This window comes from Phlebotomus papatasi, chromosome 2, assembly GCF_024763615.1.
Source record: "Phlebotomus papatasi isolate M1 chromosome 2, Ppap_2.1, whole genome shotgun sequence".
Classification (NCBI taxonomy): Eukaryota; Metazoa; Arthropoda; class Insecta; order Diptera; family Psychodidae; genus Phlebotomus; species Phlebotomus papatasi.
In genome coordinates this window covers 41,817,577-41,841,687 of record NC_077223.1, presented here as the reverse complement: position 1 = coordinate 41,841,687, position 24,111 = coordinate 41,817,577, and the positions used below count along the sequence as shown (strand labels likewise).

The 24,111-nt window shown below is 34.3% G+C and overlaps 1 protein-coding gene across 1 annotated transcript in view; it reads left to right on the top strand.

Moving 5' to 3' along the window:
- Nucleotides 1-24,111, top strand: part of LOC129801140 (nephrin-like) — a 140,130-nt gene that overhangs the window by 27,175 nt on the left and 88,844 nt on the right. Inside the window, exons 2-3 of the mRNA XM_055845906.1 lie at nt 10,342-10,474; nt 18,358-18,566. Of these exons, the coding sequence (XP_055701881.1) occupies nt 10,342-10,474; nt 18,358-18,566 (342 nt within the window). The remainder of the gene's footprint in view (nt 1-10,341; nt 10,475-18,357; nt 18,567-24,111) is intronic.

Genomic DNA, 24,111 nt, shown 5'->3' with positions numbered 1-24,111 from the left:
CAATGAGAGCGAGTGAGATCTAGATCTAGTCATCTCTTTCACTCTCACAGACAATTTTGAAAACACGTTTACAAACAAAATTTATTGTGCGCTAGTCATTATGAAAATGTAAATACAAAATGTGAGAATGAAAAATGTTAAAACAATAACTAATATTTGGCTACATGGTAGATTATGTATCCTTGTAAATGTAAATGTATCCTAGTACTAGAAAAAACGATAAATACAGATAATTATCCCAACGACAAATTTCCATTCAACTGAGTAAAATTTAATATTGGACCAAAATTGAGCACTTACCGCTACCATCCATTTAAGCAATAAATATATATATATATTTCAAGAAAATTTACACAGGGGCCGTAGCCATGAAGTGTATAATACTTTACAAATAATAATATTGTGTTGCTTAAAAACTATTCAATTTGGGATTTTTTCCACAAAATTCAGTCTAATTTATCCAAAAGGGTGGTAGGAACAATTACTTAATTACAAATGATAGAAAAAAAAAATACTAAATAGCATCATAAATTCCAATGTGTCTTAGAAAACTTAAAATACTATCACAATTTTTATAGTTCAAATATTGTCTTGCTTGAGTGTATTTAGGACACTCAGCAAAAATATGAATTATTGAGATCTGTACATTACATCTATCACAAATGGGAGGCGGATCCTTCGACATTAGAAAACCATGTGTTAATTTAGTGTGACCAATTAAAAGTCTATTTAAAACTACTCTGTCTCTTCTAGTGTATTTAAGGCTACTGCTTTGAAATAATTGAATACTAAATCCCAATTTTGCTAGGCCGTCACTTTGATAAATTCTACTCCAGGATTCTGAAGCCATTTCTCTAGAATTACGTTGAATTAAATTTACCAAGTCAATCGAATAATGCGACTGATCATCGATTCCTTCTCTCAACGTAGCAGTTTTAGCCAAGCTATCTACTATTTCGTTCCCATCAATACCCACATGACTGGGAATCCACATGAGTTTGAGATTAGGATAATGCTGAATGAGGCGATCTCTAATTTTGGTGACTGTAGGATACGAATTTTCAAGATTTGAAATAGCTTGGAGTACTGACATACTATCTGACAAAATAATCCTTTTTTCTCCATTATCCCAAGGAATATCACAACCTGTTAATATGGCCTTGGCCTCCGAAGCAAATACTGAAACAAATTCTGGAATTTTTACTTGAGACTCGGAACACAATGATTCATTTTTAACATAATACGTTGCAAACGCGACACCCGAGTCACTTTTTGAGCCATCGGTGAAGACTTTAGTGTGATCCGAAAAACGAGAGATGACTTTGTTGTATTCTTCAACATATCTAGCTGGAGAAGTTTCTGATTTTTTAAAAATTGCCAGAGAGAAATTTATCATGTTATCTCTGAAATACCACGGGGCTTGTGTAGGAGGATCTACTGTTTTTAAGTTTGATATTGAGATATTAAATCTTTCCAAATCTTGTTTTGCTGTGATAATAAAGGGAGTAGGCTTACGGAATCTCATTGAAAATTCAAATTGCGACCTTATTAAATCTCTGTCATAACTTACACTCTTCGTGAAGTATTTGACATTGATTCTTGAACGTCTGATGTCCAATGGGGTAAAATTTGAAACTGCCATAATACTATTTATTGGGGATGATCTAAAGGCGCCTGTTGAAGCTCTAAGTGCTGCATTTAAAATTGGATTTAACTTATTTAAATTGCTAGTGTTCGTTGTACTAACTGCTGTGCTGCAATATTCAATACGACTACAGATCAAAGCATTTACAATGTTCAAAAGCTGCTCTTGGTTAGAACCCCATTCCTGACTAGAAATATTTCTAACTAAATTTAAATTTTTGGTGAGACTGTTCTTAACTTTATCTAAATGCTTATTAAACAAAAGCTTTCTATCAAATTGAATACCTAAGATCCTTATATCGTCCACAAATTGGATCTGATGTCTTCCCATGAAAATATCCGGATCTTGACAAATTCGTTTGTGACAGAAATGGATAGCTTGAGTTTTTTCTGCTGAAAAGTGAAACCCGTTCAAATCAGCCCATTGCATTATGTTGTTTAGAGCATTTTGGATATTTAAGATTAAACAGTCGTAATCTGGATGTGAAGAAAACATTATTATATCGTCAGCATATAATAGGAACTCAATTCCCGGGGTTTTATCAAATTCTTTTGTAACACTATTGATTGCTATCAAGAAAAGAGTTACAGATAGTGAACTGCCTTGTGGGACACCATTTGTTAAAATGTGAATGTCAGAGACTTGATTACCAATTAAAACCTGAATTTTTCTATTTTGCATAAAATTGTTAATTAAAGATATTAAACTGCCATTTAAACCCCATTCATGAAGTTGTTTTACGACTACTACCCGCCATACTTTTTCGTAAGCTTTTGAAATATCTAGTGAAACAGCTATAGTATGATTACCTGCTTGTCGGTTTACTGCAATGTAATTTTGTAAAAATGTAACATTATCATTAGTGCTTCTAGAGTTCCTAAAGCCGTACTGCCTTTCAGACAACTTCTTGTTAGATTCTAACCACCAGTTTAATCTCTTAGCTATCATTTTTTCAAAAATATTGCTAGAACAATTGAGCAGGGATATTGGTCTATAGCTTTCCACAGATAACGGATCTTTGTCTGGTTTAAGAATGGGAACTACACTAGCCATCTTCCATACTTCAGGAAACACTCCACTTTCCAATATTCTATTATAAATAGCTAGCAGACTTGTTTTAGAAGATAACTCTAAATTCTTCAACATATTGTAAGTAAGAGTGTCTGGACCCGGAGATTTTCCTTTCGCTTTTCTCATACAAGTGTTCATTTCATTTAGTGAAAAAGGAACATCAAGCATTGATAATTCAGGAGGTTCATTACTTATTTGAATAAGTGATGTCTCCAAATAATTTTTTCTATTCATACTGGGAGAATCAATAGGGTCATCTTTAGAGTTATTCTGAAAATAATTGGCCAGCGAGTTTCCAATCTCCGTTGGCGTGGTAACAATGTTGTTACCAAACTTTATTTGATTGATAATCTGCGTCTTATATGTCCCCCTAATTCGATTAATTTTATGCCACATATCTCCAGAAGTTGTATTAGCATCAATTGTTCGAACGTAATCTTGCCATGTTTTCTTTTTGGCTTCTAGGCACTGCTTTTTAAGTTCAGCTTTAAGAGCTCTGTAATTCCTGTCATTTTCTTCGGTTAAATTTTTACAAGCTTTTTTGTAGGCCTTTTTACATTCTTTAGAAAGGGAAGCTATACTATCATTCCACCAGGCTTTTTGTTTGACTTTAGGGACTGCACTAGTTTTAGGAACCATTTCATTAGCAACGTTTTGTACTGTTTCAGTGAATTTGTCTATGGCATTATCTAAATCTAAATATTCTAGTGAAGGAAGGGTTTCTTCAACCCTCCTACCAAATTTAATCCAGTCAACATCTTTTTCTTTCCATCTTTGACGTCTGTAAATATCAGGTCCCGCATTAATTTCAGTAATCTTAATCGGAAAGTGATCACTGGAGTGGTATGAGTCTAAAACGTCCCAATCAAATGTATGAAGAATTTGTGAGCTGCATAATGTTAAGTCTATCGCTGATAAAGTTCTGAAACCAGGGTGGAAATAAGTGTTTTTTCCCTTATTTAGGTATACTAGTTCATTATTTAAAAGAAAATTTTCTATTGTTCTTCCTCTTGAACATGTTCGCACGGATCCCCATATCTGATTGTGAGCGTTAAAGTCTCCAACTATGAGTTTGGGAGAAGGAATCTGATCCGACAGCATTTGAAGTTCCGAAGGCTCAACCCTCATATTAGGTTTTAAATAAAGGGAACAAACAGATAATTCTCTGCCTTTATATACAGTTCTTATAGCTACAGCATCAAGAAGAGAATTTAAATTAATCTCTGAAAACTTAATAATGGAGCGATTAGAAATACAAATAGCCACTCCACCAGAAGAATTAGAGTGTGCATTAATATTAGTAATAATTGAGTAATTTCTCAGTTTAGGAACATCATTAACTCCAAGATGAGTTTCTTGAAGACAAATAAAATGTGGATCAAGATCACACACTAGTCTCTGAATGTCGAAGAAATTGTTATAAAAACCGTTTATATTCCATTGAATCAAAATCATCTTAAATGTTTATCAAAATAAATTCAAAAATACTAATAATAATCAAATGACTTTCTAGTGTGTGATTTCTCTTGAAATACTTACATTCATGCCAAAATGGACCAGACCAGACACAGAACCACACGCCCCAAACCCAAACACCGCTGTACACCCACAAAGAGCATTCGAAGAAAACTCTAAATGGGCACACAAACGGAGCCAGGCCCAAGCCCTGCAGTCCCATGTCCAGTCCGGCCCACCCTAGCACAAACACTATCAATACTAATTTAAAGTATCTAAAGCATCCTTAATGACGGTTCCAATTGTTCCTGACGATGGAAGTTGTGGGCTGCTACCGGTGCTGTTGTCAGCACCCAAAAAGGTGTTTCCGGAAGAAACACCAGGCGTCTGCGGTCCTTGTTGGGTTTCCGCAGAAGAATTTTCCTCCGTGTCCATTCTGTCCTGTCTCAGGGACTCCAAAAACCCAGTTGAGGGCAAACCGACGCCATTTCTTTCATCTCCTTCATTGCTCTGTGCTTCATAACCCGGGAATACTGTTTTCTTTGACGCTTGAATTTGTCTCAGCATCTTGGAAGCCTTAGAACGGGCAACCACTTCAGCAAAAGATTTATCCAATCCACGAGACCTCATATACTCCTGCTTTGCCGCGAAGTATGACATCTTTTGCGTCACCTTTATCCTCATTATTGCAAATTCTTGCTTGAAGATGGGGCACTTCCTTGACCAAGAAAGATGATCTTCCCCACAATTTGCGCAGAAATGGGGATTTTTACATTCACCCTCGTGCTCATCGTACAGACAGCGTCCACATAACTTCTTATGGAGTCGGCATTTGTCAACAAAATGTCCATATTTTTGACATTTGAAACACCTCATGGGATTTGGCACGTACACCTTCACTTTGAGGGGATAGTAAAAGGCGTCAATTGACTCAGGCAGTTGAGGAGAGTCAAAAACCACAATGAAAGATCCCGTATCAATCATTTTTCCTTTTTCAGCCTTCCTTTTAATAGCTGTCACGTCCGAAATGTTGAACGCCTTCAGTTCCTCCTTCAGCTCCTCTATTGGCATGTGGGTCCAATCATAGCAAGCTATGATCCCCTTAGATTTGTTCATTGTCTGGTGCACAGAAACCTTCACTGATTTCCCAGCCAACAATTGCAACTTCAAGAGTGGTTCAACCTGATTTTCATTTTTGATCTCAATCAAAAGAGTCTTTCCACCCAACAAAGGCTGCAGCCGCTTAACTGTCCCAGCAATTTTTGCAATCTCTCGTTTCACTTTGAATACCGATAGAGTCTTCATGCTCTTATCGGCTTCAACTCTCTCCACTACCAAGAATTTTGGTCCATTGTTGTCATCTCCTCTCCCAAAAACAAACAGGTTTCTTTCTCTCTTTCTCTCTAAAGTTGGGAAATCCTCTTCCGTGAAAGGGGTCTCCCTCACTCTCTTGCGGACAGCGCCGGCTGGCGCTCCCGCCATCCTGCTCACTCTTTTACACTTAACTGGGAGACTTTTTTTTTATGAAATGGAAATTAGTAATTTTCTATTTTCACAATTGAAAATTCACTTTCCACTGTTCAATATTACAATGTCTTTTACTTTAGTGTCCAATTTCACTATTTCAATTGATTTTTAGAGACTTTTTCTTAATGCTAATTGATTATTTCACAGAGCTTTGCGCAAATCAGACTGCTCACGCTCGTGATGAACTGTAGACTGCAATAAATATATTTGGCAGATTCGGGAAAAAACAACATAAATATAATAAATAAAAATTTAATAGAAAATTTTATCAATATTTACTTCCTGAGCTTTATTAAAATAATGACCTAAATAAATTATACTTTACGTTTTTGTAATGACAATAGGGGGCGGTGGGGTTTTTTGAGTCGTGGGGCTACATTGTTATACGACTTTTCCGCTTATTTCTAAATGAAACTGGTCCTTACAATTATTTTATTAAGATTCACAATTATTTTGTGTATCCAAATTACGTCATGTTAAAACCCAGTTTTCAATAGAAATACACGAAAAACATATAACAATGTAGCTCCAGAGCTCAAAGTAGCCCCATCTCCCCTTGTAACCACATAAACTTACAGAATTGTTAACTTATTTATCTCAAGCTTCAATAGCGTTTGAAACAATTAGGACGTAATATTGCGAAATCTTTCGTAGGGCTTTTTCAAGTTCTTTTGGTAGATGATAAAATGAATTTATGTCAAAGTTCATTTTGAACAGAGTTTGGAAGAAGTGCACATAGTGAAATTTAATCTTTCAGACTTCTTAATGCCATACAAGAGTGAAGAATCATCCACCTGGAAATACTTGGGACTGCTTGTAAATAATAAAGTAATAAGAAAATCTCTGTAATTCAGATCATCTTTTCCATGTGAATCATGCAGAAACTCAAGGAGCCTGTAGAAAGTAAGGGATGTGTTTTATCAGAAAACTTCCAGACGACACGCTCATTTCCGCAGTTATAAAGATTCACGTTTTCTCTGGCCTAATATTTGCAGCAGTTGAGAGTGTAATTAAAATTAAGCCTCATAGGAAAATCACATAATGTTCACAGATTCCCTTTTGAGCCTCACCATCTTCCTTTCTCAAATGAATAATGAATCGCACTCCTTCCTGTGCCTTTCTTTTCTCGCCCTCAAACACCATGACGGTGAACGTCTTGGCGAGGATGTTTAGATTGGAAACTTCCCATGAGGATTTCCCCAGTTACTTGCCTCCAAGGACTTTACTTTTCGATGCGTGCAAATTTCGATTTCACAGGCCCGCAAAGTCCCCCTGGTTCTATTTAATTGAAAAAGTTTCATCAGCTTGCGACGTGGTTTCCGGAAGTTCTTTTGTAATGTCCCCCCACACCAAGTCCTGTGGGTACAAATCGCGAAAATGGTCCTGCAGCCCTTTTTAAACTCTCTAAGCGGTGCGGTTTAAGCACTGAAGGACTTTTCCGGAGATGATAATTAATCATTTCCATCGTGCAAATATTTTATGGTTGTCACACCATAATATATATCAAAAGCCACCAGAGAAGTTCCAGACTAAATAGCAAATTCCAGAGAGGATACTAATTAATGCAGTGATGACCCCTTTGGGTTTTATCTAACCGATTAATTTGACGAGGTTTAGCGAGTTTAAGCTATACTTGACAAGAAATTTAATTAATATTGGTATTATATTGTTAACTATTAATTCAATGGGCTTTTTAAAACGATTTGCTGATTTAAGTATTTATTTATAAAATTAAAATGAAACAAATTAAAAAAAAAATCGAATCCATAACAATTTAACTTTCGCACATAAATTCGAATTCTACTTTAAAACCATTTCACAAAAGATATTGGACAAAACTTTAAATTTAATCAGAAATAATATTTTCGTACAATTGTAATGTTTGTACTTTTTTCACTAACGTTGTTCTCAAAAAGTTCACTTAGGAGAATGTAGGCAACCTTCGCACATTTTTTCATGCTTCATATTCAGGATTTTTTTCTGACTAAACTGTAAAATGGGTAGTGAATTGCACTATACCAAAAAGTTCTCTGATCTTTTAGGTTTCTATGCATGCCTAGTTCACTATCACAGAATTGTTGATTTTTCCTGGAAGGGAAAATGAAAAAAAATATGACGATTTGTGTGATTCTTGCCCCCGGGGGCAGCGTTCACACGATGGGGGTTTGGGTTTGTCATTGCTTTTTTTCGAAATAAATTTTATCTACAATTAAAAATTATTTTCCGATTGTTATACTGTACCCCCGTGAACCCGTGGAAACTATCACTGCACTAAAAGAAGATCTTTAAAACACATTTTTCACATTTTCTGGAGCACTATATATTCTTCCAAATGAATATCGAAAAATCGACTATGAACATGTTCACACGGTTCACACTGTCAATAATCGTCGTCTCATGGAGATAAGAAGGAAACTATACGCCTGTCGAAGAGGAAATGACCACGAATGTCTCACTGTGGCTTATGAGGCTTTAGTGAGGTTATGATTTTCAAGCTGGAGTTGTCTGATGGATGTGCGAACGCTCACACGTTCAGTGTTTGAAACCACACACAGTGCAGTACTTGCGAATTTTCCGTCACCGTGAAAATATTTTCCTCCGATGCATAAAGTTATTACGTAAATATCATCTCAAGTATACTCTTCATCCAATGTGTAAGTGATTTTTTTAGAAATGAGTTCAACTATGAGAAATCAAATGAAATGTGCGCCATCAAAATTACCCATTTTGGGCCAATTTTCTATTTGTGATCCTAGCACCTAGGAAAGAAGGGCTTGACTGCCTATTTTTACAATGAAGATAAGGTTCATAAATACTTAACTTACGGCTAAGAAATTCGGAACCAACTCATTGGAAATAAAGAGAAAATTCGCATCGTTCGAAAGCTCACACGTGCGAAGCCTGCCTACATTACATGATTTACGATAAACGTGTATTTCACAAGTCTCCAGTAAGAATTCACAAACATCTACGAAAATTTTGTGACCATTGTGACCATAGAAAACTTTTGAAATGTGGAGGCCCCTAAAATGTGGGGGCTGGGTGCCGTGGCCCCAGGGAACTCACCTAAATCCGGCAATGGCCCAGGCAGTCCAGACAGAATAGATAGCAGAGAAATACCACTTCCGCGCCAAACGCTGTTTGGAAATATGAAGAAAAACTCAAACTAGTTTCTAACTGATTTCACTCATTTTTAATTTTCTTGAAATTTAATTTTCTTTCTTTTTTAATTAATCTTTGTAAAATTGTAAAATAGATAGCGGCTTCGTATTTAAAGAATCCAAATCATTTAGGAAATATTCATCAGTGGATCAATTTTGAAAACAAAATAGGTAAAAAATGATATCTGCTGTAAGGAAATTATTTCAAAAACAGGGCTAAAAATTTCAATATTTTGTATTTTATAAATTTCTTGTGCAAATTCTAAAAAACTTACGACATTGAAGAAGGTCAACGGAGGTTATCTGTGGAAAAAATTTTAAGTTACTATATTTTTTATCTTTGATAATATTGAATTTTGAAATTTTCGATTTGTGACTTTTTGCCCCAGTCTCCCCTACTTATTAACACTTAAGCCTACCAAGATCCGGTCAAATTGACCGGTTTGAAAACTTTTTAAAATTAACACATATTTAAACGGTACAATGCCACTATTAAACTTTATGAATTTATTGAAATATGTATGTGATATACGAAGAAGAAAAAGAATTTCTTAAGTATCCTACCCTACCACGGTCTGTTATTTGACTGAGCGCGCTAGGAAAAACGACCAAAAACGGTCAGTAGGTTTAGTCATAATGACTTATTTTACGCCCTGGTCCTTTTATGAACTTATTTGATGCATTTTATGTTTATGGAAGCTCTTTCCTATGAGCATGAGCATAGATGATACCCTTAATTATAGAATTGCACTAGTAACAACTTACCTAGCCGGGAAATCATATCTTTTATTTCGGGAAAGTTCGAGTTCCACTGATTGATTAAAGATTGAATCATCTGAATGAGATTCTCCACGATACTGTAAACTGGATAAATAATTTAAAATCTGAAAAATGTATACAAAATGGCAAATATAAATTTGGTTCTTCTCTTCATATTTTTGTCAAATATCCTCAAAATCCAATATTCAGTTCATACGTAGGGAAAACTGGGGCACCACCAAACACGAGGAAGCACCAAACACTGTGATTTTTAATAGGATATTCGATTGCAAAGGACAAGACTTGTAGAAATTTATAGGCATTATAGGGACGCTTGTCCACTGAAAAAATGGTCGAGATAGTCCAAGTAGTTTAGAAATAAAAATTAGTGTTTGTTGCTACCCCGTGTTTGGTGGTGCTTCACCTGCTCTACCCAAAAATTTGAGCGATTGAATATGTTCTTTAATTTCTCATAATTTTCTTGATTACCAAAATAACCTTAGTCATTGATCCATTGAAGACCAAAATATCTTTTGAAAGAATAATGCTCTTTTCATAGCGACCACAAACTGTGAGGAACATTAAATATCATTTAGGATTTCAATTTTCTCGCAGAAAAATTAGCGAGTGGTCATTAGAGTACCATTCACAATGTTGGAGAGCCATCCACAGAAGATGTACAATTTCCTGATGTTCACTAAAGAAAACATTTTTCTTTTACAGTGCCTCTGGTACTGTCGGAAGCAGTCCAGGGTTCCATTGGACGGTTGCCGTGCAACGTGACGCCACCCATACTCGATGATAAAGTCATCTTGGTAATTTGGTACAAGGACGGCTACACAACGCCAATCTACAGGTGAAAACATGTTTACTATATCACCATTTTTTCTTTTCATATCATTTCTCAGAATCTACTCAAAAGATCTATCTATAGAATTTTTTTAGACATCAAAAGGCTATTAGAATCCTTTATTCTGTTTTCTTTAAAAAAAAAAAATACTTCTGGCTATATTTGCTATAAAAAAAACCTCAGAAAACCTCTTTATCGCAAAGAACATGCAATTGAGATTCAACAAAATTATAATGAGAAGCTGGGCATTTCAAATAAATTAACGACCACTTGAGTTTAACAAGCACCAGTAGCAGAAACTGTATCGTAATAGAGTTTTTATGAGTACGAGGGCTTTTCACGACCATCTCCAACCCATTTTGTGTTAACAGCCAACCACTTTTAGGCAATAAAGGAGAACAAAAGTGTTAGCACATGGACTTTCAGAAAATGTTTTTAATTTTTGGCACAATCTGAGGAATCTATTAAGGTATAGTTGCATTAACTGCATTGTTAACAAGGTATTGTTATGAAGGGATGTTTTTTTTTTTTCAAACTGCTTGTAGCGAAGTCTAATTTTGTTTGGTTTTTGATCAAATTTAATGAAAAGAATAATTTCAGGTCTAAAATAATCAAGTCAATGCGTTCGCTTCATTCTATGTAAAGTCAACCTATGATTGCTATTTTCCTTTTTAATTATTTATTTATTTTAAATCGAAGCTAATAGGGTCCGCCCTTCTAACATGGCTTGATTAGAAACAAATTAGAATAATTTAGAACCAAACCATTTAATGAATTTTATCAGATAAATATAATAGTATTATTCCAGCTAACTGTTTGCCTTTGATAAATAGTACAAGGTGTCCCAGATTAAGTACATCGATATTAGGAATTCATTAGACATTTTTGTCTTGTAGGGTAAGATGGGGTAATTTGGATGATGTCTACTTTGGAACTTCGAGATTTCCCTTAGATGACAAAAGGAAAAAACAAATAAAATTCATTCTGAAATGTCCAGTCATGCACTTCTACGTGGTTTTCTTTTCCTTTTGATAATCTGAAATAGTAAGAAAATCTCAAAATTCCAATATAGACATGATTCCGAATTACCCCATCGCACCCTAAGACCGTCTTCAGACTAGAGGTTTAGCCCAGTTCCCGAGGGTTTCAAAACCTTAAACAGCAAACCATCTTATTGATTTTTCAAAATGTAATAGGTCATTTGTCCTTAATAATCCAATCCTAAGTCAAAATTTTCCAAAAAATCTTGACTGATAAGATATTAGAGAAGTTAAGCCATATGGTTAAGCCTTAGGGCCTTGACAGACCTGAAGATTAGCCAAAAGACGCCTTGGCGTAATTATATTCGACATAATGGTTGAACTTCATTTCCATCATTTTCCACTAAGTCATCTCTCGGCTTAAGTCGTAAGTGTATCTAGGACATTAGGTCTGAAGCCCGTATAAGCTAATTTGTAAAATCATTTATTGTGACTTGAATATGTCGGTATTTTCGACCGTTTTTGGGCTCTTTTTCAAACTCCGCAATTCCAAAAATCTTGCATTGGGGTAAAACTTCAAAACATCTATTTTAAATCGTAAAAGAAAACAAATGTAATTGCCAAGTTTTGAGATACAAGTAGTAAATTTTCCCGAAACGTAAGACACTTTATCTTCGGTACAAATATTAATCGAATTTGAGGAACGAAAATATACCTATTACTTTTCGCTAAAATTATAATATAATATATTTTTCAGCTCGCTCAAAATCCCAAATATAAAGATATTTAGTATGGAAATTGCTTTTATTTAAACTTTATTTATTTAAATTTAAACTCTGAATCGAATTTGCATAGGCAGCCTGTGCTCACTTTAATCATTTTATTTACAAAAAGTTAATGTTTATCACTGGTTACTAAATTACTATCAGTATATGCGTTATCTCTATAACAAAGTTAGTTTCACTTCCCCCTTCTTAACGGTTAAGCAATAGTAGTGTAGCTCCTTAAATGATACGTTATATATATGTCTGGACCTTGGAAGCTGCTCGTCAGTTTCCTTAGCCAATGACAAAAAGTTATCAACTGCCATTATTCTCCCTGACGCACTTTTTCGCCCACTTCGTAATGTTTTATTTTATTTTTCTTCCGCATACAGCCAAAGTCAGATATTGTGAGTACCCCATGGTTTAGGGAAATGGGCCTAGAAATAAAAGTGCGTGTATATTGAAAGCCATGGCAAATAACAAAAGCACAAAATACGCAAAAGAAAAAGTACATAAAAGCCTCTAATCCCGGATGTCATTTCGGCAGCTAAAAGAAGAAATTATGGGAAACTTCAATCTGTTTTGTTTCATATAGCATCTTCTTCATGTTGGTTCTTCTTCCGTGATCCTTGATAGGATGGGGAACATTCATGGGTGGTAATGTGAACACAGAAAAAAGGATAAAAAAAGAAAAATTTCTCATTAAAATGCCAACAAGAATTTTAACAGAACGCACAGTGTACATTTCTGTAAGAATTCCAATGAACAATAAAGAAGAAAATAGAATAGGATAGCATTGAAAGGAATTCTAATCCTTTTTTGCGTTATCTCTTTTCGTTTTGAAAGAATAATGTTCATGTTAAAAAAATGGAAAATAAAGATTCTCTGCTAATTAAATATTTTTATTCTTTTTGGTTTTTCATTTTTATGAAGCAATTTTTCATTAGATACACTGAAAATTGGGCTGTGATAGATGGCCTTATCATACAAATACTATTTTATTTTTAGATGTGTTTTAAATGTTTTTTAGTGTCCACTTGTAAAAAATTATAAACTAATAAATTAGTTTAAAGTCGATAATAAACCTGGATATATTCATTGTGCGTGACTCCACCTGACTATAAGGTCTTTGACACACTTAAGACTTAAGCCGAGAGACGGCTTAGTGTAAAATAATAGAAATGTGGTTAAACCATTATTTCAAATATAATTACGCTAAACCGTTTATCGGCTAATCCTCAAGTCTGTCAATGCCCTAAGATTTGCCTTAATTCTAGCACTTACTGGTGCTCGTCACCGATCTGGTCTAATATTTCAAAGTATACAGGGATGTATTCCTCGTTCAGTAATAACCATAGCGATTTAAGAGCTGTCTTCGGTTGAGATTTTTTCTGTACCGATTCGAAGCTGTATTCAAAAGAGAAATTAGGATAAAGTGGTACAAGTTCGACAATGGTATAAGTTGGACAATGGTACAATTTGGACAGGGCTTTTCTTCTTGATAAATTTAGTACTTCACTTTTATTTATATATTTTTAATGCTTTAGTTTTATAATTTTATTCCTTGTGCTTAAAAACAAATTTTGTACTGTATTTTTCAAGAAAAAAGCCATGTCCAACTTGTACCGGCGAACTGTTCAACTTGTAACACTATGTCCAACTTATATCACTTTACCCTACTTAAAACTCGTTGGAAGTTCGAAAATTTTTAAATCGAGGAATTGCACAAGAGTAAATAAGAAGAAGAATAAGCCCTCTATTTTGTGATTCGGTCAGTTTTCGAGTGGGATCATGCCTACCAACTTTGCATGCAGTGGGCAAGTGCGAAATATAGAGGCAAGATAAAAAGTTATCTTTTTTTTTAAATTCTCGCAGTCCACAATGTATTAATCTTACGATTAATTTTTTTATGTGATACCACGGTGGAAAGGTCTTGACATCAGGTACAACATACTAAAATCGCTGCTCATTAGCACGAGCTTTAGATTTTGACAGTTATATAAAGTGGCGGACGGAAAAGTCAGATCAAGATGGCTACAACGTCATCTTGTAACCTCGGGCACCTTACTTTTCATCCCCCTCATTTTATCCCAAATAAGCCTATTTTTTTTCAATAATTGCATATAACACAAAAACGATTTACAAATATATGAACACAAATAATTTTCCCTATTCATCCCCCACCCTTTGACTACTAGTATCTACTTTTATAGAGTAAAGTTCGAAAATAGGGAAAGAAAGAGCAGCCAACCGCTATGACGACGATACACTAAAAAAATTGTGGCTAAGGTGAATTAGCGCTTAGCTTAAACTTGTGAATATGAGCTGAGCACATGATTTTATTCGTGTGAAATAAAAGTTTTGATGTAGATATGGTATTCCTTTGAGACTGAGTTTTGCTACGAATTATCATTTAGGTAAAAATACCAGTACCCCTAACAGCAACAACCCATAAACAGCGAAAAGGATTGCTCTGTCGCAGTTACTAATCCAGTTTGTGAAAAGGGTGGTAAAAATGATAAAAAACATAATTTTTTTGTTTTGTATGTCAACAAGATGGATATTTTCCACCAGCAATTCTCCAAGTCCTGTTGTTTATCTTTTTTTTCGTCCCTGTGACAATCACAAGATGAAAAAGCAAAGAATTTCCTTTCCTATCGTCCTCTTTGCTTTTATTCTTTGGTGGATGGATTCGGTATCAACACAATCGCAGGGTGTTGTGTGATACACTCTCAAGTAATTGAGCTCATGGAGAGGTCGCTCTAATGTATTTTGAAAGCTTTTATCTTATTCTTTGCCCAAGTCCCAGCTCCGTGAAACTTTAATAAGGTGTTTACCTCAAGGAATCTTTTTTTTTTTTTGGGAGACAAAGGACCAAAATCTGTGACTCCTTCTCCCCAATTATGCCCTTTCACCCAACTTTTGCATCTTTTCTTGTCCTCTTGATGTCCTCATGCCTGGCCAGACGTTTCCTTCTCGGTATGTGTAGAAAAAGGTGCCACTGAAGCGCCAGGTGAATGGGCGTATGAGTGAAATTTACTGTGTGCCAAAAAAGCCATTCAGACACCTTTTTTCCTACATCCTTACCTTTTTCCGTGTGTATGTGACACGTGATAAAATCTATGGATTTTTATAGATCAATTTACGCTTCTAGAATTGCGTGGATGTCTGGGAAAAGTTGTTGACTCTTGCAGAAAAATCAACAGCAATTTCCTCTATTATTCTTATCATTTAAATTGAATGGTCATAACATTGAATAGTAACAAAGTTTTAAAACTGTTTTCGGAGACATATTTTGTTCTGCGGACCTTTTCCAACTTCAATAAATTAAGACTTTAAATAGCATTTATATAATTTCAATTCTCTATATAGCAATTTGTAATAATACACAGTAAAAGATTTAATCCTTTAAGGACGATTGGAACACCGGTGTCCCATAAAGAAAATATTTTTTCCTGACTACCTAAAGTTACTTTTTCCTTATGTTTGTACGTAATTGCAAAATAGAAGGTTGAAGGTATCTAGAATATTTCTTGCAAGTCTCTAACTATTTGCTATGTAGTTAATATTTAAGCTCAAAAAGGGCGAATTTTAAATTCTGAAATTTATAACTGATTTTATTTATTTTTTATACTTCCAATTTTTTTTAAGCAAAACCGTTTTGGTAATAAAAACTACAATACTTATGCCCAACGCACAATAACTTTTGTTTAGTAAAAATGTTTTTGACATTTCAATGAGAGTGAATGAGATCTAGATCTAGTCATCTCGCTCATTCTCATGGGAAATTTTGAAAACATGTTTACAAACAAAAGTTATTGTGCGCTGGTCATTATATGTACTATTTTTCATTAAAGCTAAAAATATTATTCATTGGTATTGTCAGAAAAATTATTTAAATTTTTGGGCTATTTTTGTCCCTATCGTTCATAGAGGCACAAAATACATCGGGATCCGATTCTGTTGGACTTTCCAAGGTTAGATGTAAGACTTATCACTTATTATGTTTCCCAGTTTAATTTTTATTGTTGATTTTCAGTCCGTAAAATGTATCTCGTTGTTAAAGGCTTAAAAAGATACTTTCAAAAGCTGTTAATAATAGCGTTAAAGTTTTTTATACAATACTTGAAATTAATAAGAAAAGTTAATTATGGACTTGACAAGAAGGTTTCGTAGGGTAATTTGTAAGAGCACGGTTCTTAGGACGTGAGACCTCTGGCTGGACTGTCACAGTTGTGAGTTTGAGTTGTTACTGAAGCGTCCGAAGGACTTGTTTAATGGTACATTGTAAACTAGATCAATGATAAGCCTACATAAGCTTATGGTATAGCTGAGATTCTTTACAGGCAACCTTGGGCTTCTTGCAACTTATACGGGTTTCAGACCTAAGGCTTAGCCATATGGTTTTACTTTTCTAATTTCTTATCAATCGAGACTTTTTGGAAAAATTTGACTTAGGATTGGATTATTAAAGACAAGTGATCTATTAGAGTCTAAAGAATCAATTTAACTGGTTGCTATTGCGGATTTTAAGAACTTCGGAAACTTGAGTAAACGTCTAATCTGAAGACGGCTTTAGGATGCACCCAATTCAGAATGCTTGAAAATTCGATTGTGAGTTGAATTTTCGTGGTTAAGAATCGCGTCGAGTCAATCTTATTCATTTAGACCTCCAAAAACACACCTACACCGTAAAGTGGGAGGAAGTTTAGAGACTCAGACGAGGTTCAAGAAGAACACGTTTTGTCTGAGTCTTTTAGAGATAATGGGAAAAAAATGAAAACCAAGAAAATGCGAAAATGCAGAAAAGGCGAAAATTATAATTCGATAAAGTAGTACTACCGAGTTTTTTGATCGACGCGATGTAAATGGGTGGAGGATCGGAGGAGGTATCCATGCAGCAAGAAAAGAACCTTAAGTGTTTTGTGGGCAACACAAACATTTTGGTGAGAGAGAGTGGACATTCAAATAGGACTCGACATATCGTCGGTTGCGTCTACCTCTGTCGTATCTGCATTTGTTTTGTATCTGCATTTGGTGCAAGGTATAATACAGACGTCCCCTCTTGCATGAAATGCTGACACAAAAGAAATGCAGATACGACAGAGGTAGACGCAACCGACGATATCTAATTGTTGTCGGAGAATCTCCTTCGTTTTCTATTTTCTCCTTCGTATTTTATTTTTCCTTTTATTTTACCTTAAGTAGAAAATTGATGATTTCAAGACCTTTCCAAATATCGAAATTTAATCAAATCGCTTGAAAAATAGGTCCTATAAAGTGCTTAAACTTCGACTTTCAAAAATTCAAAATGGCGATTTTTAGGTCATTTCAACTTATTTCAAAATTGACCTTGACCGTTTACTTCAATCTTCGGTGTGTTTTCGAAGTAGTCCAGCACAATATTTTGTCATCCAACACCTTTCATCGTCATCTTGAATTATTTAAGGTCAAACAGCCTAATTTCAACCGGGTTTGGTCAATCAATCTATTAAAATGTTAATAATTTTTTAAAATACCATCTACTTGAACAATTTTTAGTTTCAAGAAGGTTTTATGATAATTTATCGACAAATTTAAAACGACAATAATCTTCACCTGAAAAATTTGCGAAAAGACAGGGATACTGGGGCCCCACCGAACATGTGGTATCACTGAACACTGTTTCATATTTCTAAACTACTTGGACTATGACTATTTCTTAATTAGACAAGGATCCCTACAGTACCTATGTATTCATGCAGGTCTTGTCCTCTGAAGTCTAATATCTATTTAAAAAAAATCATAGTGTTCAGTGTTACACAGTGTTCGGTGGTGCCCCAGTTTCCTCTAAGACTCAGCTCCTTCTCGGGAGTTCAAGCAGCTCGCAAAACTTCGAATACTTTGCCATCTCTTTTATAAAATAAAATCCCAAAAAAATTGAATAAAGAAAATTTTATATTATTTTATTTTTTATTTTCACCCAATACCCTGTAAGAGGATTCCTTAAAAAAAATTGCACTAATTTCAGTTTGGTTTGTGTATATTTGGAAATATTGCAGATTCAAAAACTACAATATACGCTGTAACATTGGAGTAATAAGATTGTTATACGTTTTTATTGCAATTTCCTCTGTTTAATTGAAATATTTCCTTCTTCTTTCAGCTTTGATGTGCGCAAATCAAAGTTTGAAAAGGGAGCTCACTGGGTGGACGAGAAAAGCTTCGGAGGACGAGCTTTTTTCCAGGCCGCTGCGCAACCTGCCTCATTAACCATAGACTCAACTAAAAGTTCCGACTCGGGAACGTATCGATGTCGTGTTGATTTTCACAAGAGTCCAACAAGGAATGCACGAGTCCAATTAAAAGTTATTAGTAAGTTGAAGAAATTCTTTCAATTCAGCGTACTCATCTTTTTCATGTTTCAGTTTAAAATATCATAACGAGAACACAATATTAAGTACAAGGATGTTCAATGCTATAGAAAAGAAGACTTGAATAATTTTACTTCCTTTTTTGTAGTGCAGTAGTGATATTTTGAAGGTTTTGAAGCATGTCAAACCATAGATATTCTGTGCATTATGTTATCGAAATCAGTCAGAATACAGATTCAATTTTTTTCAGAATGTATAAAATTTTGAGAGGTCGATTGACTGATCAATTGTTCTATTTAATCGACGCAGGTCAGTCTTCATGATTGGCTGATCGGCAGCCATTACTCTCTGCTGGCCCTCTGTAATGTTTTGTCAAGATTTATTATTTTGATTTTAAGACATTGGTTTCCAATTTACAAGCAATATAAAAGTGACTTATTTCAAAATACTTTAACATTATAATTTCTCAAAATAGAAACATTTAAATATTTTCTAAAAGAGATTGTAAAGAATATCAGCTCAAACTTTCAAAACGAATAACTTTGTTTATATGCAATTCATAAATTTTTGAAAATGACACAAACATATAATTTTTAACTTATAGTTCTTATATGGGTACACAAGTCATCCCAAGTAAGATCAAGACCCTGTCTGACAGATATAATCTTATTAGTACAGAATGTTTAATTTTCCCTCAAGACTGAAACCTCTCACTCAATGCACTTGGAAATGGTTATGAATAAACATATGATCTCAATCTCAAAGCAATATTAATATTAACCCTTCCGGCGTGAATTGGGATGATATTTTAGTTGGTTAAAGGTGAGTTTGATATGTATCGGACTCCAAAGGGGACCAAAAAAAGGGAAAAACATTGAAAAATTCTTCTGAATATTTTGAATAATTTACAGATTTTTAAAAACATTCGCAAAATTTACGAAATATGTTAGACGTTTATAATATTCACGTGGATAAGACATCATAGACTCACGAATTATTGTTTTTGCTTTGGAACCGCCTTATGACTTCCTTGATACGCAAGGGGTCAGAGTTGGAAATGTAACCGGCCCATACGAAAGCACTCTAAGATGTCGATATATTAACTGATTACAATCGTGTTAAGAAATAATTATCTATTAATGTACGTATTGCAAAAATAAAAAATTCGTTTCATTTTTGAAGTGGTTTGCTTCCGAAATTGACAACTTTTTTTAAATTTTATTTAATAAAATATACGAACTACAGCAACGAAACAACAAGTCAAAATTAGCTCAAATCTTGAGAAGAAACATTAGTAAAACTGTAAGACTATGACTGAAATTACCGAAACAATTTTAAATTTTTATTTTTCTGATGCTACTCCTGAGGAACCATTGAACATTATAAAGTTAATAGGTTGTGATGATTCCCACAAGGGAAGCGCAGGGCATCCGTTATTATTTTTTTCTTATGAAGACAGGAGGTTGTCAGTCCCTTACCCTGTAAAATCAAGTACAGAGAAGCTCATCGGATCCTGTTCCAACACTTTTAGCGCCAGAAAAATTCCTGGTGACCTAAAGGGGATTCGAACCAGGGACACTAGCATCATAGAGCGTGTGCTCTACCTCTTGATCCTTTGAGTGCCCTAGAGCTTGGTTTACAAAATTGATTATTTAATGCTGTGAAAGTATATGTCCCCGTTACTTAACCTTTTAACTACGAGACAGTTTGTGAAACGTCCAACATCTAACCTTCGAAAAGCCAACACAGCCTGACATGGTGTATTTTTGTCTCTATGAACGATAGGGTCAAAAATAGCTCAAAAATTTAAGTAATTTTTCTGATGATACCAATGACAGATAATTTTCATTCTAATGAAAAATATTCTGTTTGAGTATTGTAGGTTCTTGTCCCGAAACGGTTTTACTTAAAAAAAATTGGAAATATAAAAAATAATTAAAATCAATTTTCAATATGAGAATTTAAAAATTCGTTACTTTTGAGCCCAAAAATTTACTATATAGCAAATAGCTGTAGGCTGGCAACAAATACCCTAGATTTCTTCAACCTTCTACTGTATAATTACGTACAAACATAAGAAAAAATGACTTTAGGCAGTCAGGAAAAAGTATTTTCATTATGGAATACTGGTGTTCCAATCGTCCTTAATGGGTTAAATTAATGCCGGCTTTAGACGTGAGGATTAGCCCAGTTCCCGAAAGTCTCAAATTTCAAAATATTAAGCAATTTTTTTGATTTTCAAAATTAGCCGGATCATTCGCTCATAATGTAAAATCCTAAGTCATATTTTCCTAATAAATCTTGACTGATAAGGAATTAGAGAAGTTATGCCATAGGTCTGAAGCCCATATAAGGCTCACAAGACAAGATTCACAAAATTCTACAAATGAATTGTTCAAAATTCCTCTGCTCCAGAGCAACCGATAAGATCAACTGATAAGATCAAAATTTGTTCGGAAAATTTATAGAGAACAGTCTGGTCAATATTTCACCTATATATGTGTCATCTTTCTGTCAGTTCATTCAAATTCTAGATATATCTTGATTCAAATACAAACTGCATTTACTACAGTCAAAATACCTGGATAACAACACCCCTTTTTGGCTCTAAATTGAATTTGCATGTAATCCAAGATTTCCCACGCTAAAAATCTCGCTTATAATAATATACTTATCTAGGCTTGTGACTACTTTTCACTAAAGTTACAATAACACTGGACTAGACTAGATACTAGAATTATAGTAAAAATTCAGATTAAATTTTTATTCATCTACAGATTATTGAAATATCTTAATTATTATTGCAACACCACAATATCATTTTCCATTAATGACTTTATAATCTACCAAATTCAAATAGATTAACAATCTATTTTAAACGTCCCTTTTACTGTATTGTCAGAGACGTTCGTATTAAAGAGAATTGTCTTTTCTTTGCTGCACACAAAGTGTAATTAATTTGAACACAACAGTGAACACATGACGCAAATGGGATGGTAAGATTGAGGGTGTGGTGCAATGGTAAAAGATGTGACGCAGTTTGTATCCTTTTGGTTAGTGTCACACACATCCATGGGCCATTATACGAAACCATCGTACTCTCATATTGCTCAGTTCTACAGCAACGATAAATAAGATTGTTAATTAAGATAATCATGAGACTGTGCTTTTGTCCACACATTGTGCTTTCAGGAGGTGGATATATATCTATACTTCCTACATAGTTGAATTCTTTTACCCACAATTGCTGCAATATGCAAATAAATGTTTTCTTTTATAATCTTATCAGCTGAAAAATACGAAGAGGATTGCTGGTTCCTTCTTTCGTAATATAGGAAGTTCAAGAAAACTTTATGTGATTTGGGAAGGCGCAGTTAAATTTGCAGAAAGGTCAAATTGGAGGTAAATTTGAGGAGTGAAATCAGAAAGTTATATCTTTCTCTCCAAAACTCACGATTTTATTTAGTCAGTGTTTTATCTCGAATCTCCCTTGTGTTCAACTTTGACCCTCAAACCATTCTTTCTGTGAATTCGATGGAGTTGCTCAGTTTTTCTGTGCTGCCCCAGCAAAGTAATTCCCAAGTGAGTGAAACAGTATCTCAGAGGAAGAAATCAACAACCTCAATTGCTAGAAGAAGATCCACGAGGGTGAGCCTTTTGGGTTTTAGGTATATATAGGAATGAAAGAGAGAAAAAGGAAAATTGCTACAAAAAAGTTTATCCCAGACTTTGCTTTCCTCCACGTTTTCTTTCAAAAAATTGAAATAAAACAACTAACTTCACTTCTCAATATTCACATAGTTTACTCTCATTCCTTAAGCTTTCTTCCATCTTCCGGATTTCATTAAAAATTTATTGAATTATCTCACAATTCTGTAGAAATAAATATTCACATTGAATCAGTTGATTTGATGTTTATTAAATATGCAAATAAATGTTTTCTTTTATAATCTTATCAGCTGAAAAATTCGAATAATGTATAATAGGAATAATGTATTTCCTAATCAATGTATTGTGTCTGGGACTTCCGAATTGTTAGTAGAATGCAGGAAATCTTATAATTCTTCTTTACTGGACTTACTATTACATAAATCAATTATTAAAATTCCTGTCCTTCAAGACTGAGGGGCTATATTATAGTCACTCAGAAAAATAAACGAGTAAATCTTACTCGAATCGATGTTGAATTAACTCTTTTCGTTGTGATTTTCCATTAACTATATTTTAGAGTTGATTTTACTTCTATTTAGGTGTAATATTCGAAAGAGTTGTTTTCACTTTTTTTCCCTAAAATTTACATGACAAAAGAGTTAAAACAACTCTTTTTAAGACTGAAAATAACTCGTTTCAAGACTTAAAATAACGCGTTTGAAGAGTTAAAAAAAATCATTTTTAAAGTTAAACTAACTTTTTCAAATCCCAAAATAAATATGTTTTGTAGTTTTATGTCTTTTTTTTATAATTTTCTTTATTAATATTTTCTTGACCTCAAGTTCCCTATGTTCCGAGCGAAATAACAATTATGATGCACGCACATGTCTTCATGAAACTTTGTTAGGCATATTTCTGGTTAATGTTCCATATGAACTTTGTCACACGAAAATCTTCTTGACTGAAGTATATTCTTAAAACGAAAACACTTAGGCATATACTTCAGTCGAGAAGCAATTTTACATAAAAAAGAGTAATAATTACATCGATATCCGACGGATTAATTCAACGCGCACGAAGAGTTATTTCAACTCTATTTACTAAAATTTACAACGAAATAAAGTAACAATTATAGGGGAAGTGCTCATAATTTTGGACAGTCTGCATATAAGCATCGATATCCTAAGTTTGAAGTGCCATATTTTCAATACTAATTGACTTTTCTTGTTACTCTCTTTTCAGAAGGATTGTTTAGAAACTTGGCAAGCTATTTATCATCTCATTTTTACTAAAATTAGTTTTAATACGTTTAAAAATGAATTGATATATAGAGGTGAATTTGACTCTTATTTTGGACAACTTGGTTATTAATTTTTACAACTTGTCTGTAAAGGAGAATGGTCAAAAGTATATGGGCGCTGGTCCCGGAATCGCCACAAACGAGAATAGGCGCATTTTGTAGGTACAGATATAAGATTAAAAAATTGTCGGAACCCAGGACGATAAACGCTGGGAGACCTTGTAAAAAAGCCTCTATCCTTCCGAAATATCGCTGTTTTGACAACGAATTACTCAAGAACGACTAAAGCGATCTTGATGAAATTCGGTATAGGGTCAGTGTATTACTTAAACTTTTTACTCATGCATACCACCCCCTACCCCAACCCTCCATTCTTGTAGCCCCCATACAAAATGAGGCCATTTTATCTTACGACTTCTTTCTGAGAAGAGATACAATGCTGAAATACGGCATGCGAACAAGGCTTAAAGGAAACTTTTCAACCATACATACCGAGCCTTTCTTCCATCATCCCTTCTGGTAGCCCCCATACAAAATGAGAGCATTTTACCATATAATTCCTTTCTGAGAGGAGCTAAAAAGCTGAAATTCGACA